The sequence below is a fragment of the Cetorhinus maximus genome, chromosome 17 (genome assembly GCF_964194155.1).
Source record: "Cetorhinus maximus chromosome 17, sCetMax3.hap1.1, whole genome shotgun sequence".
NCBI lineage: Eukaryota > Metazoa > Chordata > Chondrichthyes > Lamniformes > Cetorhinidae > Cetorhinus > Cetorhinus maximus.
Window position 1 is genome coordinate 31,165,146 of NC_135895.1, and position 18,403 is coordinate 31,183,548.

Here is an 18,403-nt window from a genome sequence, read left to right on the forward strand (position 1 = left end):
TGCCTGGAGGGAAGGTTATAGCTAACGGCTATAAAGCTGCAGTGATACGTGAGTTTATGGAGCTGTTTGTGTTCATTAAATTCATTGGAGCTGACTGGAACAAACCTGAGCAAGACTGAACTGTGTTTAATCTAAACTAGAAACGCAGCAGATTTAAAGGAGGCAAATGGCAACAGTGTCTGTCTACTGATGAAATTGCAGCAGGGCAGATCATACTACCTGATCTTAAACACAGAAGGAAGCAGGTTTTTCTGTGCATGTGAGGAAAAAATACATCGTCCCCTGAAGGGTTTCTGAAAGCATACCAAGCGGCCAGTTGGCGATGGAAGAGGACAAGACATTTCGCTATGGTCTCATTGTTCTGGGATTCTTTCTGATAATGGTCGGAATGTTCATCATGAATGTGGATAAGCCTGAGGTCTTTGCAACTTTCTGTTCCATCGGGATTCTGATGATCGTTGTGGGGATTATCTGGAGCATTTGTCAGTGCTATCCTAAGGTATGGGAAAGAAATAATCCTTAAGAGACAGGGATGTGTTTTTAAGGGAATAGGCAGGACGGAGTGGGAGCATTTTCAGCACAAGAGGGGATAAATTTTGGAGAGAAAATGAATGAGAAGAGATGCAAAAATAATGGGTTAAAAGACAAAAGCAGTAAGAAAATAGTGGATGCAAGGTTTTGTCATATTTATTTGACAGATAGTAAATTTCTACTATTATGACAATTTATCTTATTGACACTTTTTCATAGCTAAGGAGGGACTTTAAAAATGTTACTTATTGTTACCCCAAATAAGTGAGACCAGCATTTATGATTTCTTTTTAAAAGTGGGGCTCTTAAAGCGATCTGAGATCCCTCATGGAGTTGCTCACAGTAATGACAGTGTGTAATTCAACTGCTAAAATGGAGCCTTGTTTAGCCTAACCTGTCCCTTTAGGGCAACAAAGTTCAATTGCAAACACATTCTGGTGAGGGAACCTGGAACAGGCTTGCAGTTGTACAGTTTCTGGGCAAAAAAAAAAAGGGAAGTAACTGCTTTGTTTTTTTTAAATACATTTTAGACTCTGAAATGTGACAAAAGATAGCACCTTTAATGTCACAAAACATTCCATGGCGTTTGTGTTAAGTGCGTGTTGAACAGTCAATAGTGTAATCAATAGTCTCAAAGCTTTCCTATAGATATCAGCAATGCAAATAAATGTGAAGTACATAAGAAGCAACTATGTGTACTTCATGAATGATGTTTAAAAACTGAAAATAAATCAATGCACAGCTTGTCCAAACAATACACAGCAGCAATCAACAAAGTTAATATGATGTGAACTATATGGCCAAAACAACTGAATGCAACTCAGAAGTTCTGATGAAAGTGTTCACTGCCCTCATTAGGCCATACTTTAAATGCTGCAATGGGGGTGTTGGAGGGAAAGGGGGGCGCAGGGACTGTTGGGTTTTTTTTTGAATGGATGAATGAAAATGGACCAAATGACCTTTCTCATCCCGTAAGTATTTTGTCATCTTGTAAAATCTCACATGGCCCTGCTCATGATTAGTTGGAATAACACTAACACATTCCAGATCTTTTTGTTACAAGAGTTGTTACAAGAGCTTTGTGTCCAGTTCTGTTTGCTGAGAAAGGAGAGAGATATTCAAATACTGGGGGGCAGTACAGGAAAGAACCTCAAGGCTGATTCCCTAGGGCAGAATTTGCACTCCAATGTGGGCAAAAATGGCAGTGGGTGGGCATGTAATTTTGCGCAGCCAGCGTGCAAGCCAATTTGCCGGCACCATACGGCCCCAGCCATTTTAGGGAAGGCCAAGTCAGGGGCAGAATGGCCTCCTGCCTGCAAGTGGCAAGTAGCCAATTAAGGCCTTGGCTCAGAGGTGGATGGGATGTTTCAGTCAGCCTACAGGCTGCTGTAGGAGCCCGGCAGCTGCCTGGAGGCAGCCTCTTAGCAGCAGACCAGGGGGCCAATGCTCCAGGCAGGCTCTGAGACCACCTCTTTACACTGCCACCTGCCTACCTGGCCACAACTATAGGTGTCAGCTGTTCTGTGACCATTTTTTATATCAAATTTTTTAATGTTGCTGAAAGGGTGCCTCAGTTGAGGTGCCCTCTTTTTCCCTTACCTGCATCAGCAAGCTGCAGCTCCTTCCCTGCTGGTGGGTGTCCTATCAGTCCCTCCAGCTACAAGGCCCCGCCTGCCATCATTAATTGATTGGTGAGTGTGCCCTCAGGCCACTAATTGGCTAATCAAGACAAAATCACTGACAGTGATTGTTTCCAAGACAATATGGGGTCAAGACCTGCATTTGACCTGACTTTGAGGTCCCGACCCAAAACACAAAATCCTGGCCCAGGTTTCCGCTCTGGGGTCGGGTGCGTAGAGACAGGAGAGTTCCTGGCTCCATGCACCTGACCTTTAAAAATGGCTGCCCAGATGTCAGATTTTTGGTCCTGGGGGGGAGGGAGAGTGAATCTGAAGTTGGGGAGAACAGAGGAGGATGCGGATGTCGTCTGGGCAAATGGCCTGCCTTGAGGCTCCAACACTGTGTCCAAAGTTTAAAAATTAAAATTAAAACATGAAGCATCCCTCCAGCCCTCACCCGCTCCGTCCCCAACATACTCCCCATTACCCATCCATGCCAACCCATGCCACCTCATTTCCCCACCTCTTCATACCTATCATGCCAACCAATGCTCACCACCCACCCCCATGGCCCTCTATAGCCACTATGTCAACTTAGTACTGACCTCAGCCTTCATATTCTATTTGTTCATCAATAGTCCTATCTTCCAAGTGTTGAACAAACCGAACTCGACCAAAGCGGCAGATTGCTACAAGCTCAAACCATCTCAGATCCTTAAAGAACGTCCCTTTCGCACTCAGGCAGGTTAGAGCTTCTCAAAGTAGCTTTGGGACCTACTACTTACTGAAATTTGACAGCTGGTGCAGTGAAAAGGGGCAACTCATGCCCCCCCCCACCCCACCCACCATCCTTTGACCTTACACTTATCATGCCAAGTCACCTAATATCCACCGTGTGCAGATTTCAGGGCCCATGCAGCGATGAGATAAAATAAAATGTTATGAAATAAAGTTCTAAGTGTCTATTGCAGACTTCACTATAATGACAAAAAAAACTCTTTCATAAAAACCCATTTACTACATTTACATTCCTTCAACTAAATAAAGCCTTATAACAACAAACATTTCATTCAAGTGCACAATCCTTTATAAATACAAGCATTGGAATTCATTGTTCCACATTAAAGAGTCTATAATCACTTGTAGCTATCAATAAAATGGAAATAGCAGGCACCCTACTGTGATAATGGGTGGTTGTGAAATCAGTCATGCAGCATAACCCAGTAAGGGAAACCTTCAGGCGTATGTCAACAGACAGAATGAAATGGCAAGCAAGCAATTTTAACACTCAAGCATTTGTTTCAAAGATTTAATGGGCAGAACTTTTAAAAGCCTTGACAGTTTTAACAGGTCCCTTTGACAGTTCCCTTTGACAGGTGCTTCTGACAGTCTTGACAGTGGTCTTAACAGGTCTGTTAGCAGTTCCAATGAGCATGGCAGAAATGGGTTTATGCACTTTTTAGCACACATTTATGCCTACTTTTAACAATTCCAAAGGGCACCGACCTACCTCAATGGGCACCTGACCTCTACCAGAGGTGTCCTGGGACCAGATCCAAAGGGGTACCCTGGCTAGCCAAACGAATCCACAAAGTTCAGACATGCTCTTACCTGGTCTAATATTCACAATCTAGGTTTCACGCTCCTGGCCTACCAAAATCCCACTTCAGTGGAGGCAACTGATGCTTTAAATGGCCAGCTGCCTCTGTAAAATGTGTATGTGTGAAATATGCCCCACCTCCATTCCTGCCCCCGCAAAAATGGGAAGCGCTATGTTTGGAGGCTTTATGATTTTCAGCCACTTCTGCCACTTTCGCTACAATGGAGAGGCTCTTTGTCATAGCAAAAATCTGGGTACCTGTCTCTATTGTTAGGGCAGGATTTCCCGGTCGGCGAGCAGGGGGTGGGGGGCAGGGCCTGCTCGCCGACGCGTAAAATGACACGGGATGACACCGAGTGGAACTCCTGTCGTCACCCCGCATCATTTCAATTGTCAGGTTGGTGGGGGCTCAGCAGAATCAGCTGTGTGCCCTCTGACCTGTCAATGGCCAACTGAGGCCATTTAAAAACTCATTAATATCATTAATGGGCCTGCCCATCCAACCTTAAGGTTGGCGGGCAGGCCGGGAGCCCTGGTGGGCTTCAGAAAAAGCATGAAACCTTTTCCACGGGCGGGGTGAGGTTTCATGTAGGTTTTTAAAAATTTAATAAAAGTTTAACTAAAAGTGATGGACATGTCCCAATTCATGTGACAGTGTCACATGAGGGGACATGTAAGGGAAATTTTATTTTTCTATTTTTATCTTTCTTACATGTACAGCCGATCTCCCTGAGGCTGCACTTAGCCTCGGGGAGATGAGTGCGCTCTTTCGTGCGCATGCGCGGCAGAGCGCACTCTCGGGTTAGGAAATTCCCCCCGCCCACACAGGGAGCGCATAGCGCTTCCTGGTGGACGTCACGCTGGGTGGGCCTTAACTGGCCCGCCCACGTAAAATGCGGTGCGCCCCCAATCGGGGGCGCCGATCAAAGGCGTGCCTGCACGTGCCCGGTCCTGAACTTCCCCCATCCCCCAACGAGGGGAAAATTCTGCCCTTAGTGTTTGTTCCAAGGGAGAAAGGTTACAGAACCACCTCTGGAGCAAGTAAAAATGACAGGCATTCTCATAACACTTTTTTTAAGTGTGGCGCCACCTCTAGAGAAAGTAAGATCAAGTTTTACCGTTACATCATTCCCACTGACTACAATAGAGGGGAAGGGGCAGGGTGACAGCATCATCAACTCAAGGGCTGGGTTTTCAGAGGGCCTCGGAATCGGGAACCTGTGATGGGGGGCCTTTGAAAACTGTAGTTCCCGGAGGTCGTGTTGGGATCCTGATGTCTCAGGGACAGTCTCGAATTTTCAATTGGCCACTGGGGTGGGCTGGGTTGATGAAGTGGGGGAAGTGCTCGTTTCCATTTAACAGGCAGTAAGCTCCTTAAGGTGATTGTTAAGCGGTCCGTCGGAAACGGAATGAGATTTTAAAAACTTTTCCTGGCAGCGTCAAACAGTCTTGTGCACATCAGTGCACCAGTGTTGGGTTCGGCCCACAGCTCGGATAACTTGCTTTGCACAACTTTTAAAATTTAATCAGTGGGTCCAACAAGCGCGGACACAAGAGCTGCTCCTGTTCTTCTCACCCATGTCCATTTTTAACTGAGTTCCACCTCATGAAGCTGACTGCTCTAATTGGCAAGGCTGCGGCAGCCCTCAACATAGCTGCTCCTGCCTTTGTCAGTGGTATCAGCCAAGCAGTTCCCACCATCTGGAGGTGCTCGGTGCCTCCAATTGGACATCAAGCTCGCCTCCTGGCCAACAACGATCCTACTTCAAGAGCAACACAGCTCCAGAGGATTGTTGGGATCCAGACTTTGCTACCCCGTCAGAAAACAAATTGCTGGATGAGGACCTACAACTTTCTGGTGCGCTGCCTGTCCTTGGCAAATTTAGATCTGTACTTCCTTTTCTTTTGGATCGCTGTGTGTGAAATACGATATCAGCGTAAAAGGGTAGTTTAAAAATCTGCCTGTCAAACTTCAATCAATGTTCTGTCAGCCATTAGGACCATATGTAACCGCAGCATGGTGGCTGTCTCCTTAATGGGAAATACCAGGTTTCTGCATAGTGTCTCCCACATCTGGGATCAGAGGTTCAGGACGTTTGGGAATATTTTAACTTCCAGTATGTTGGTAGATAACTGTCACTTTTAATACAGAATGAGACTCATTTTACCACAAGTTAAACTGAGCAACAGAGGGCACATAGCTTATGTGGCCAAAGAAAGAAAGTTACGTAGGCCGCATTCACTCCATTTTTCAAATTGAACTGTCAGCTACAGAGTCCTAGCATATGTCCAAATGTTTACTCAATTTTTTGATGTAGTAACAGCCACCCACTACAAAAAGTAATTCCCTTTGTGAAACATTTCAGGATATATCAATAGGATGGGAATGCTGTACAAATATAAGTAACATATTAATTCTTCAAGCTTGGACAAAATAATTGCTGCATTCTGTGAGAAGTTATTGCTGGGGAAGGCTGTTGTTTGCAGGGCAACTTTCTTGTCCAATTAAATAAATGGGGAAATTATGAGCTGGTGAATGTACAAGCGGAAAATTCCCCAAACAGAGGTACAGTGATATGTCAATTGATCAGGTCAGTGGAGAGATGGGATATCTCGTGATAGATCACAAGGAAGTCTAAACAGCACTCAAAGTATTCATCATGGTTTGTTATTATTACTACAACAAGAACAAGCTGTTATTTGAACAATGTGGAAAATAATTAGCACCACTGCATGTCCAAGCACACATGGTACTAGATGGATCTCATATTTCAATAGTCAAGGTAAATGCTAATTTGAAGAATAATTGACACACTGTCGCGGACATCGGAGTGAACACTCAGACCCAGGAGGTTTGTCTCGGAAGCCTTTATTAATCGTGATATCACGGAAAGCCCAGTAGCATACAAGGTAGCTAGCTGACACTCTGAGGAAGCATCAGAGCACACACATATTTATAGTAGAGGTTGTACATATCAAAGAGCTTGAAGGTGATAAGACTGTCTAACTTTCAATGATCAATTACATTGAGAATCATTGTCACACAATTAGTCTATTCTAAGTTTATGACTATACAGGATATTGGGGGAAGCTCACGTAGTAATAAAAAGTGAGACAGAGAATAGATAACCATGCTTGACCTTATCTTTAGTGCTAGGGGGTGTACACTCTAGAGAACAGATGACCATTGCTTTATCCTGTCTCCTTGTGTTGGGGGCAGACATCCCAGCCCCGTCTCAAGGACTCCAGGAAGGCTGTCCATGACACTCCCCTTTCTCCCCTCCTGCTCAATTAGCTGGCAGCTGCAGGTGTGCCTGCTAGAACAAAAGAGGGAACTGTGCTGTAGTATTCCACTATGGTGCTAACGAGAGAGGGAACTGTGCTGTAGTATTCCACTATGGTGCTAACGAGAGAGGGAACTGTGCTGTAGTATTCCACTATGGTGCTAACTGTTTAGCCCTTAGTTGACCTGTAGATGTATTTTATTCTTCCACACACACATATAAGTCTCTGATATTCAGTAATGATGTGGAACATAAACAATGGAAGACATGCAGCAGTTTGTATTGCAAACAGAGTAAAGTGTACAATCAAGACAAATCACTGAAAGGTTACCAGAGTAAGCTGCACAGAATGACATTTCTACAAATAGTCATGCTCGGTGAGGCAATGACTTCATTAAAGTAAGTGACCGAATAGTCTAAAGTTTAAATTGCCATCAAACTGTTATGAAATTCTGGATGCACTGAAGGCTTAGGGTATTTTGAGAGACTTGTTCAGCTGGACCCCACATGCTGCCCTTATTGAACTTTCCCCATCATCACTGCCACATACCAGTTAAGCAATAGAAAGTCACGCTTGTAGTCTTCACCCTTCACCCTTTTATCCACTACCTCAAAGTGAACTGACTCCAATTGAAATCAAATTTTGATAAACCGGAAAATGATTACAGTATGTTTATATTCAATGCCTGTGTTAAATCTGTTTGGTTTGAAGTCTGAAAGTGATCAAATCAAATCATATATGAAATCATCTTCTATAATGGAACTTTGGCTTGTGAAAGTAAATTGCATTATCTAAATATATTTTCAATACGCATCGACACAAATCCTCAAATTCTCATGATTTTTTTCAACATAAAAATCGTATAGTCTAGGAGGGATTTGGGATGGAACCCAGTTTCCCTAGATTTTCATTGCTTTCTGGCAGTAATGCAAAATTCCATGGGGAAAGGCATTAACATACTGGCAAAAGCAGAGTCATACAATGTTTGTTTCTGGACTCTTAAGTAGGGTTTCAAGTTCTTATTTTATTTGTTTTTCCGAAAGTGGCTTGAATCTGCCAATGGAACTAATGACAAATCTATAATGTGTTTTATTTCTTCTGTCTATGATCACAATGCTTCTCCCTCCTCCCCTACCCACCATGCCCCAGCCCGCCATCATCCTCATCCATGGTGACACCCTATAGCTAAAATCTCCCTCCATCCCCACGCCAATGCTAGGAAGGCAGAAAATAATCATCATAAATGGCACTGCGATTTGCCACCTTGAAGTTATTAGCCTTCCCTAGCATTTGAGGCAGGACCAGTGATGGTCTTGACTGGCAAGTAAATGTTGTGCTTCACCACATATCTATCAGCAAAGCAATACATTGAAGCCATAAACCCTGAATGCAATTTAAGATCGGTTTCCATTTAGTTTATGTATGAAAATCAGGTCTCAGTTCATACGTACATCCGGAGGACAGATTTTCAGTTTAACAAATGGAGAATTCAGGATTTCTTTTTTAAAAATTGAGACAAAAGTAATCTTTATCGATTAATTGAAATGACAAAGTGCAGGAGCCAGTTTTAAAGAAAACAACTTTAATAAGCTTTTCATTTTGTGAATGGCTTTTAAATTCATTGCACGGCCCAATCTAACACAGAGTTGAATGTCCAGTTGTTCACAGAATGGATGTATCCTTGGTTCATTCCACAGCACATATGATATAGCACTTGCAGAAACAGAAACTTGCCATCATGCTCCAGCGCACCTGACAGATGGATTCTTCTCATAACTGCAATGTGGCAGTATTGAATTGGGTATAATATTCAGTTAGCAGTTTTCCTTTTGCTGCTAACTTACTATAGATTTGACATATTTGTTGGATTCAGTAATTGTTTAACCATAATAATGTTTGAGTAAGCACTCCCTAAACCACAAAAACCCATACATGTAAAACAGTAAAAGACCAACAAAAACAAATTAAAGATCAGATCTCTGGGGCTGTGAGTTTCTCTGCCACCAGCAGAGGTCCCTGTTCAGATGGTTAGATAGATTGGTGCTATTCTATATGGTGATACAGCTAACAACATTCTTTTTTTAAATCTTATTTACTGGGGCCTTTTGTCTTTGGATTTTATAAACCAAACCAATATATAATCTAATTAGCAGTACATAAAAATAGTCCAAAATTGAAAGTATTTGCTTTACAATAATAAGACCACACATAGTAAAGGTATCCCTGGTTTTGGCCATTGTTAGGACCTTCACCGTTTTTTTGGGTTTGTTGGTTATAGTATAACTAGGGTCAGAAACCAAGAGATGTGGGGAGCATACATCTGTGCTCCTGAGCATTAGAGATCTAACATCTCATATCAGTGCAAGGAAATCAAGCCAGTCCTTTATTATTCTGTGCCAATTATTAGGGAGAGAAAATAGTCCTCATTGTGTTTATTTTACTAGTGTAAAATCAATGCAGAAAGGACCAATTTTGATGTGTAACATCTTATGTCCCAAGGCCACACTGAAAAATATTGGACCCAAAATTGTACTTAGTGTCTGGGGCAGCCGATCAAAACCATCATGAGTCCCTTGCATATGAGAATGAAGAGCTCTAACACCTATTTAAGAATCCCAGGAGAGAGTGACATTAGACCTGCTCCCTAGGTGATTAGGATGTGAATGTGACCTAGCTAGTGCAGCTAGGAAAGGTAACTGAATATTTTTTTTTTAATTTCTGTGCAGTCAGGAGGAGGCAAAGTGTGGGATACCTGAGAGCCACAGCCAACAAAAAAAAACTGCATCAGGTGACTTGTGTATGGAGACATTTCAGGTGTTGCTGCCCACTCTGAGTATTCAGATAAAGCCTGAGAGCAACATTTTTGTAATCCTCACGCTAACACCTTCGGCTGCATGGATCATTCTCTACACACATTTGGCACTTTAAAAATGGCCAACAAGAATTTCTAGGCCTTTTGCCTTCCACACCACAACCACATTTAAAGTGAAATTTTCAAAAAAAGGATTCACCTCTTCTCACTCTGCATAATCTTTAAACTCCCCCCCCACTCTCCCTACCCAACACAACAATCATAATATTTTGCCCTGCCTGTGACTTTTAGTACAAATGGCTCAGCTCTCACTTATAGTATTATATCCTTTTATACCGAGCTTGTGTTTAACCAAAGGTAATTTTTCCCTCCACAATCTGCTGATAGTGTGTGATCATTCACAGTATGGGTTGACACGCACCATGGGTTACAATTAGTTCTCCCGTGCTTTAATAGGAGTGTTCTTACAAAATTTGGCCCATGTCCATTGTTCTGCTGCAGGACCCTAGCACATCAAATAGGGATGTGAAATAAATCCAATCAATTAATCAATATTTCAGTTAAAGTATTAGATTTCATCATAACTGCCATTTGACTAAAGTTAATATTATGGCTTAACATGTTTTTAATTCATTCGGTAGTGCAAAAATAAATCCGCCCCAATTGCACTAATGGAGGGTTGGTGGCATAAATTAAACAGAAAATCTCTCTTTTCTCATTCATTTTTCTCAGAAAATATGGGTAATGCTGGCAAGGTCCCATTTTTATTTCCCATTACTTGCTCTGTGAAGGCTATGGGCCTTCTCCTTGGAAGTTTGTGCTGATGGTGCTCCTATGATTGTGATAGTCAAGGGAATTCCAGCTTTATGGCATAGTAACAATGAAGGAATAGTGAACTAAAAGCAAAATACTGCAGATGCTGGAAATCTGAAATAAAAACAGAAAATGCTGGAAAAGCACAGCAGGCCTAACAGCATCTGGTGAAATATGTCCAGGTTGGTGTATACCATGCAGAAAAGTTCCACATTGTCAACAAGGCAGGCAAGTTAACACACTGCAGACCTTTTCCTTTTCTTCCATATGCACCCTGGACATTAATACATTCTTCTTCCTTTTACAGAAGTACTTGCACAACTAATCCTTCACAAATATCTTTAGTTAAGGGGGATTCCAACTCAGCATTTTGCACTATGGCTCCCTTTACAGCAATTACATTTACAACTCTAAATCAAACTTGTACCCACCATGTCTCCCCCATGTAAATTAGTACACCTTCCTTAACGGATAGCCTTACTTTTATTCACTTTATTATCTTGCAGGACAAAACAGTGCATAATGCCCGCTACAGACCCTCGAAGGGAGCTTCCTCAATCTTAGATACCTCACCCACTTAAGGAGAATGCCCTGCAGCTTGTGGGAGGTACTCAGCTCTTGCATTGGCCGATGGCAAGATTGGCAGCATTTTGCTGCTGCCAGTGTGCAGCTTAAATACCTGTGTTGTCATTCAGGCATCCCTGAGAAGCACCACACAGCTATAGCCTTCCACCCACTTCTCTGTCTCCTTAATCCCAAGAGGGTGATGTTCACCAATTCCTAGCTTCTTTCCTAAGGCCCAGTATGGCAATGGGTGTCAAAGGAGGAAGGCGATTTTGGTCAAGAAGATAAAGAGGGCCAAGTCACCCAGGACTGTGAGCTGCATGACATTGTTTTCTCAGGACAGCAGCACATGCTAGGACTTCAGCTGTCCCCTTCATAGAACGAAGCTAACAAGTTTCAAGAGGGGTTCAAGACAGGTCAGTTCACTCTTGTGCTACGTTGGTTAAATTCTGAGATCAGATTAAAAATTGAATGTCCCTGATATTCAGAGTTTTACTTCTACCATGTACTAAAATGTGAATGTTTTCTGATTTAATTGCAGTAATGGTTCACAGTGGATTTTTAAAAATGTGATTTTCTGATAGGCAGATTTATTTTGTAGGTCACGCTCGTCCCACCCATCGAGTCAGACACAGAGCGCTTGTTTCCACAGATCCCAGTCTCCATGTCAGAATCTGGGGCTCCTCTCAAATCAAGGTAATCAATCCTGAATGTTGAGTTATGGATGACTGTTGAAATTCTTCAGTGGACAGGACTTGTTACCTACCACTTTCTCTACACACCGCTGATCTCATTGAAATTAATCTGGAATTTATGCAAATGAGAAATGTGGATCTTAGGCAAATACATTCTTTATGTAGACTTTCAGGTTAAGGTAGTTCAAGTAGCAGCACAAACATAAATGGTATGATGTAACAAAGCAGCTCATGGACAGGACTGGGGAGGAGGGATAGGTCATACAAAACTTCCATTGTATTTGAAAAGATTTGTTGATGACTGAAGCATATGATACAGTGAGAAGTTATGTCTATGGAACAAATAACACTGTAGTGTCCAATCTCTAGCCATAGTGTGCATGTGATCTGGAGCTCTGTGCCCAATTCCTGGCTATAATGAGAGTTGGCATTTGATTCCTGTTCTTAGACATTACATAAGTTGGAAAATTTAGCTTTGATTCCTGATGTTCTAGCAGTGGGCAAGCATCTATGTCCCTGGAGTACTAATGACCTGTGTGAAGTCAATCCTTGGGAATATCCTGGTACATAAAATTAGAAGATGGATAAGGATAAGGAAAGGCCATCATAGCTCAGCATTCCAGAAACTTGGCTTGTACTTTACCCGAGATCTATTTCTGATGGTGATTATTTTTTGTGTGAAGAAATCAATGTTAATTTTGCCTTGTCACAATTTTGGCTTGTATCTCTTTTTCCTACTATTGTGCTTTAATTTAGATTTAACTTTACTTTTTTGCAGTTTACCACTTCATTTACTTCTTTGAGGTCCCTTTTAAATCCTCTCTTTCAAAGCTTAAAGGTTTTGTATCCTCATAATCAAAACTCAAATCTCTCACTCTAGCGACCAGTCTTACGACTCTTGTCGCAATACTTCTAGGTCTTAAAAAAATCACCCTCGTTGCCTAATGACCAGGACTGGACATAGTACACTGGGAGATAAACACCGCTGAGCCCCTATAACTTTTATTATACCTATAAATATAACGTTTATTTTTTCAGCTCCCAGAGTCCGTACACCTCTTGTGAAGAAGCCGAGCAATATGAGAAAACTCTCCCTTCTTATGGGCAAATCCAGCAAAAAGGAAGCAGCGGCGGTGATTCGGCTGGAGTGAACTCTCCGTCCACCTCCCTGCAGTTAGAACACGTGGATGTGGAAGGTCAATCTTCTGTCAAAGCAGAGGTGCTGGTCCATAGAGACTCTGAGAATAGTGGGGAGACCTGTTCCGGCTGCAATGACATAACCCTTTCTGGTGGAACGTGAGCTGTCTTTCCTTTTTACATGCACCTTACATTTGATTTCCTCATCCTCTCACCAGATCTCCGATCTGTGCGCGTACAAGTTCCTGGCTGGGACTGAGTAAACAACTGAAGGCGAACAGTTCAGAATAAACGTTTTTTTTTTAACCTTCAAAAAACAAAGGTTATGCATGCACAGGCTTTTCACAGTTTAATCACTCGAGGATTGGGGAATTTTATATACCACACTGATAATACTACTTAAAAGGAATAATTTTGTCAAAGTTTGTTAAAGGTACCTGTTTCAAATTTACTCTGCCTACCTACTCAGTTTAGTAGCCTCAGTCACTCCCATAAGCAGTTTGTGTACTTTGTTGACTCATATCGTACCTCTGTGTACGATAGTGTAACAAAGAGCTGTGGTTTGTGACACTAATACCCTCTGAAACACATAATCATCACGTCTTTCACACGCGCACTTATTTAGTTAACTCCTATTGAGTTTATTGCAGCCTTACATAGAAATTGATAAAATCAGTGTTCAGCCTCATTAACTTCCTTTCTCTATCCTTTTGCAGCAAGGGAAGAGGATCTATTGGGGCCCCTCTTGCCACATTCCAGGAAGATTTCAACACAGCAGAGAGGCCATCTTCCTCAAACAACCTGTCTCTTCTCTGGCACAGGTCAGTCCTCCCCTCTTGTTCCAGAAACAAAGGCCAGAGCCACCCAGCTAAGAGTGAAATCGTCACCTTGACTGATTCGGCGCCCTCTGACAGTCCAAATCTGTGTAACCAGCTGGCTGCCAGTGCCTCCAAGAGTGAGCAGAGGGATGTCACAAACATTGCAATTCCACCGCCTTTTAAACTTGAACAATCAGCATGCAGGGAAAGTCAGAGAAAAGAGGGCCAGGTAGAAGGTGATATGTTTTACGGGATATGTGATGAAGTGTATGGAAGAAATCTTTATATTTCTGAGGAATCAGAACAAGACGAATGCCGCTCTGATGAAATTTCTGTATAAAGTGCGCGGCATCTTCAGTATGTTATTCAATAATTACACAATGAAGACCTGTAACTCCTCCCTATTGTCCCTGAGTGATATCATCAGTATTGAACCCTCTTACAAAAATACATGTAAAAAAAATAACTGACTAGACAGAAAGCTAATTACAATTCCTTGAATCATGACTTTTTTTTAAAAAAGCTGTGCAAATAGTGAGCTTCATTCTTTAAATTATTATTCAAAGATTTTAGGATATTCATTCATATAATGCACATTAGATTGTGAACAGCAAAAGTTCTACGTCCTCCCTTCTCCCCTCCATTTTATTAATATACTCAGGGGGTCACAGCGATTTTTTTTTTTTGGTGCATTTTCTGCCATATTTCCTGGGGTTGCAGTGTCTAAAGTGGCAATAAATAGCCTCTAGCACTGCTGCTCCCTCCAGACAGTTCCAATGGCTTACCTGGTGAATGCCTCAGTCTCAGTCAAGATCTTCAGTGGGAATCTTCATTCCAATCTTCATGGGGCTTCCTTCCTTTTAAGGTCCCTTGACTGATCTTCCTGTGTCGCTGTGACGCTGCCGGGATTCTGCTTTCTCTACTGGTAGGCTCCCTCTTAATGGTCGAGCCAGTTAGGTTTGGGCTGGAGTGGACATGGATGGGTGGCAGAAATACAGAGGCCCCAGATCTCTGCCCCAAAGGGGAGAGTCCAAGCCATGATGTCACTCCATTATTACCAATTTGAATATTCCCCATCATGTTTGGGTGTATTTATTGACCTCCATCATGTCTAGGGGAAAGTGCCAGTGTGATGACAGCCAGCAGGGAAGCGAAATGCATCCATAGCCAATTTTATGCCCTGCCCAACCCTAGACGTGCCCCAAATCAGATGGTATCTGAATAGAAAATTCCAGCTCTTATGTGTATTCTCTATATTCCATCTGTTTTGTATATTTACCACTGTCCTGCATCCTGCAGCTTACTGTATTCTGCTCATATCTTAGATATAAAATGAAGTCCCCTAAGCCAGTTTTATACTTTTTAAAGAATTATGCTGAACAACTAGGAAACATTTGCACACCAGGATAATTAATTTTTTAAAAAGCTATAACCAGGAGATGGTTTTGACATTAAAGAAGCTCTTTATATTTTCATGGTTGTTGTGCTGTAATTGTGCCTCATTAATCTGATAACTGCCTGCAATGGTGCTACTTATAGAAACAAAATTAAATGTCAAAGATGTATTATTGATTAATGTATTATTGACTAGTAAAGCAGAATGAACTATTTTTCAGTAAAGCCACCACTTCCTGCCAGCTACCAGCTATTCAATGATTGGCAACCAAAAAAAAACACAAGAGACACAAGATATCCAATTGGTTCCATTAGCCATCTCAATGGACCATATTTTAACCAATATTCACTTTGAGATAGAGGCTTGCTATTTTTCACCATTTTGCTTGAAAGCATTTAGTAGGTCTTCAGCTGATGGGCAATAACACATGCAATACCATGGCTATGGTTTCCAGGATGTAAGCAAACCTGTATTGGCAAACTGTGAATGAGCAGGACAGCAACCAGATCAAGAAGATACAGAGATTTTTAAATCAGATTTTAACGTACAAAGAAATAGCAGAGCAACTATAAATCGTAGGAGAGCACAAGAGATTCAAAGATTGGGAAAACATGACATTGTTCAAAAATAAAATGCATTTTAAAAGCTTTTGCTTTATTCACCTACAATTTTTCTGATGTTTGCTTTGCAGCTAGGGTTTCATACCTTTGGGATGTTCGGTTATGCTCTAAGGAACCATGGAATGTGTGAAAAGTTATGGGAGATCTTGTTCTGCATCTGTAATATAGAAAGAGCAATGTAAGGAAATGAAATCATGCATTTGAAAATACAAAAATAATGGACAGGAAAAGACCCAATGGTCCATCCGGCCAGTTCCATTCAGAGTTGGTGAAGTCTCAACCTTGCTCTTCTCATTTAAAACCTTCCTTAAAAACTACCCTCTTTAATCAAGCTTTTGGTCATTCCAGCTAATAGCTCCTTTTCTCAGCGGTGGTCGGATTATACCTCTGTGAAGAGCTGCAGGATGTCTTTCTGTGTTAAATGCTTTCTATAAATGCAAGTACTTACTTTTTTCAGATTTTATGCAGATGCCCCATTACCTTTCCCCCACAGCATTTCTCCCATCCATATCTATCTTACAGAGCTTATCCACCTGACAGAATTTATCTTTCACCATTTAAAACAATTCAATCATGCCCACTTGAAGTCAACATTCCTCCAATGAAAAGGGTCCTAGTTCTGGGTGCATAGCCAGATCACTAAGAGACCTAAAGTTAACTATATTTCTTCTTCCCCTCCTCTGGACCTTCTCCAAGACTTCAAATTCCCTACCATGTGAGGGGATTAAAACTGCGCACAGCATTCTATATGCAGCAGACTATAGCCTTGTGTAGGGTACGTATCACATTTGAAGATTTCTATTGAACGGCCCTAGATATAACATCCCAATTTTCTTTTCTTACAGCCTTGTAACATTGGTTGTTGACTGTCAGTATTTGATCTACCATAGCCTAAGCTCTCACCTCACAACCTTAAGTGGGTAACCTAAATGATAGACATATAAATGCTATTACACTGCTTCACAGACTGCAACCATGTTAAACAAAATAACTTTCCTCGAACAGCATGCACTTCAAAAAACAAGATTCCCTTCATACTACTACAGTATTGCACCAAAACAATAAAGGCACCATGGGGAAGAAGTTAGTCCCCTTGGTACTCATTTTCTATGCACAAAATCAAGTTGTGAGGACCAATTTCCATGCGCATTCTCCCACATCTGATTCACACTCCCCACCTCTGAGGACTTGACTGGTTCGGCATCTGAGACACTTAACTTTGAGAAAGCCCTGACTGGTGAGCTGCATTGGAATGCCCAATTGTATCCGTTGTTTGTTGATTTTATGGAAATAAGGCCTGTGGTCCATTTCTGAGCTGTGTGCCTCTGTCTTTGGGTATGCATTCCTGACATGCTGTCCACATCTCCACTCAAAGCCAATGTATCAGCCTATGAATAATAGCACTGTACCAAAGTTTACCTAAGATAAAGGTGCATGGAGTTCCTAGTTTGTGTACACTAGTAAAAATAAAAAACATATTCAAGGTTAACACATTCCTTGGTTCTCAATGGCTTTGTAAAGCGTTTGAGCTTCACTTACACACTTCTGTATTATTTTCAGTTTTTACATATGTCGAACGCCCTCAATCTATGGAATATTTAATTTTGCATAATTTCCTTGCTGGATAATCATCAACAAATTATTTACTGATCAGATTGTTTGATTCAGTTGGTAGCATCGGCCCCTCAACAACAACAACTTGCATTTTTATAGCACCTTTAACTATGTAAAACATCCCAAGACACTCGAGTTATAGTTTGGTTCAGTTGGTGGCATTGCTGCCTCTCAGTCAAGGGATTGTGGCTTTGAAACCCATTTCAGGAATTTGAACTCAAACTCTAAGCTGACGCTTGTGTAATGTTGAGTGAGTGCTGCATTGTCAGAGGTGCTACTGATCAAACAAAATGTTAAATCTAGGTCTTGTTGGTCTGGTCATTTATTAAATTCCCACAACACTACTCAAAGAGCCAGAATTCTCTTGGGTATACTGGCTAGCATTCCTTCCTTTGGCACAAAAGAAAGAAATGAATTGATCGGTCTATTAGCACAATCTCACTGTATGAACACTGCATTTGCCTGCATATCAACAATCTCTACACTTTGAGCTGATTCACTCTATGTGAAGAGCTTTGGGACATTTCTGAGACATGATAAGGTGATACATAAATTCTTTAAATTTTAAATTATTTTTAATAAATTTTTAATATCATTTTACTTCTTCAGTATATGTGGCACAGAATCCTGCTGACTGTAAGATATGCTTGCAGAAAAATTACTCATTAAAACCAAGTCATACTATCCCACAAAATTAATAGAGTTTGTGTAACTATTACAGGTGTCATTTAAATATAAAACAAAGTTGTTAATTATAGAAGCAAAGAGCACAGAAAGAGATCATATGGCCCATCATGCCTAAGCCAGCTTTTTGACAGAGCTTTCCAACTAGTTCCACTAGTTTTAACTAGTTCAACTAGTTCCACTAGATTGTTCTGCAGCCAGCAACTCTCTAGTAC

General features: G+C 41.5%; 1 protein-coding gene across 2 annotated transcripts; it reads left to right on the top strand.

The window, feature by feature from the left end:
* The first annotated feature begins 16 nt into the window (after window positions 1-16).
* bsnd (barttin CLCNK type accessory subunit beta) lies at window positions 17-18,078 on the top strand. Of its 2 annotated transcripts, XM_078560927.1 has the most exons (5): window positions 17-499; window positions 11,826-11,920; window positions 12,958-13,215; window positions 13,773-13,877; window positions 15,962-18,078. In XM_078560927.1, exons 1-5 carry the CDS (start codon window positions 323-325, stop codon window positions 15,963-15,965), a joined length of 639 nt encoding a protein of 212 aa, XP_078417053.1. In that variant the 5' UTR covers window positions 17-322; the 3' UTR covers window positions 15,966-18,078. The 2 variants fall into 2 exon arrangements, with proteins under 2 accessions (XP_078417053.1, XP_078417052.1); XM_078560926.1 differs by lacking the exon at window positions 15,962-18,078 and having other exon boundaries at window positions 13,773-15,475.
* Window positions 18,079-18,403: the final 325 nt, after the last annotated feature.

Bases quoted from the DNA above. Each gene is read 5' to 3' on its own strand.
- bsnd (XM_078560926.1), top strand. From the start codon at position 323: ATGGAAGAGGACAAGACATTTCGCTATGGTCTCATTGTTCTGGGATTC. The intron at 11,921-12,957 runs GTAATCAATCCT...TTATTTTTTCAG, and splicing joins GGGGCTCCTCTCAAATCAAG to CTCCCAGAGTCCGTACACCT. The intron at 13,216-13,772 runs GTGAGCTGTCTT...ATCCTTTTGCAG, and splicing joins ATAACCCTTTCTGGTGGAAC to CAAGGGAAGAGGATCTATTG.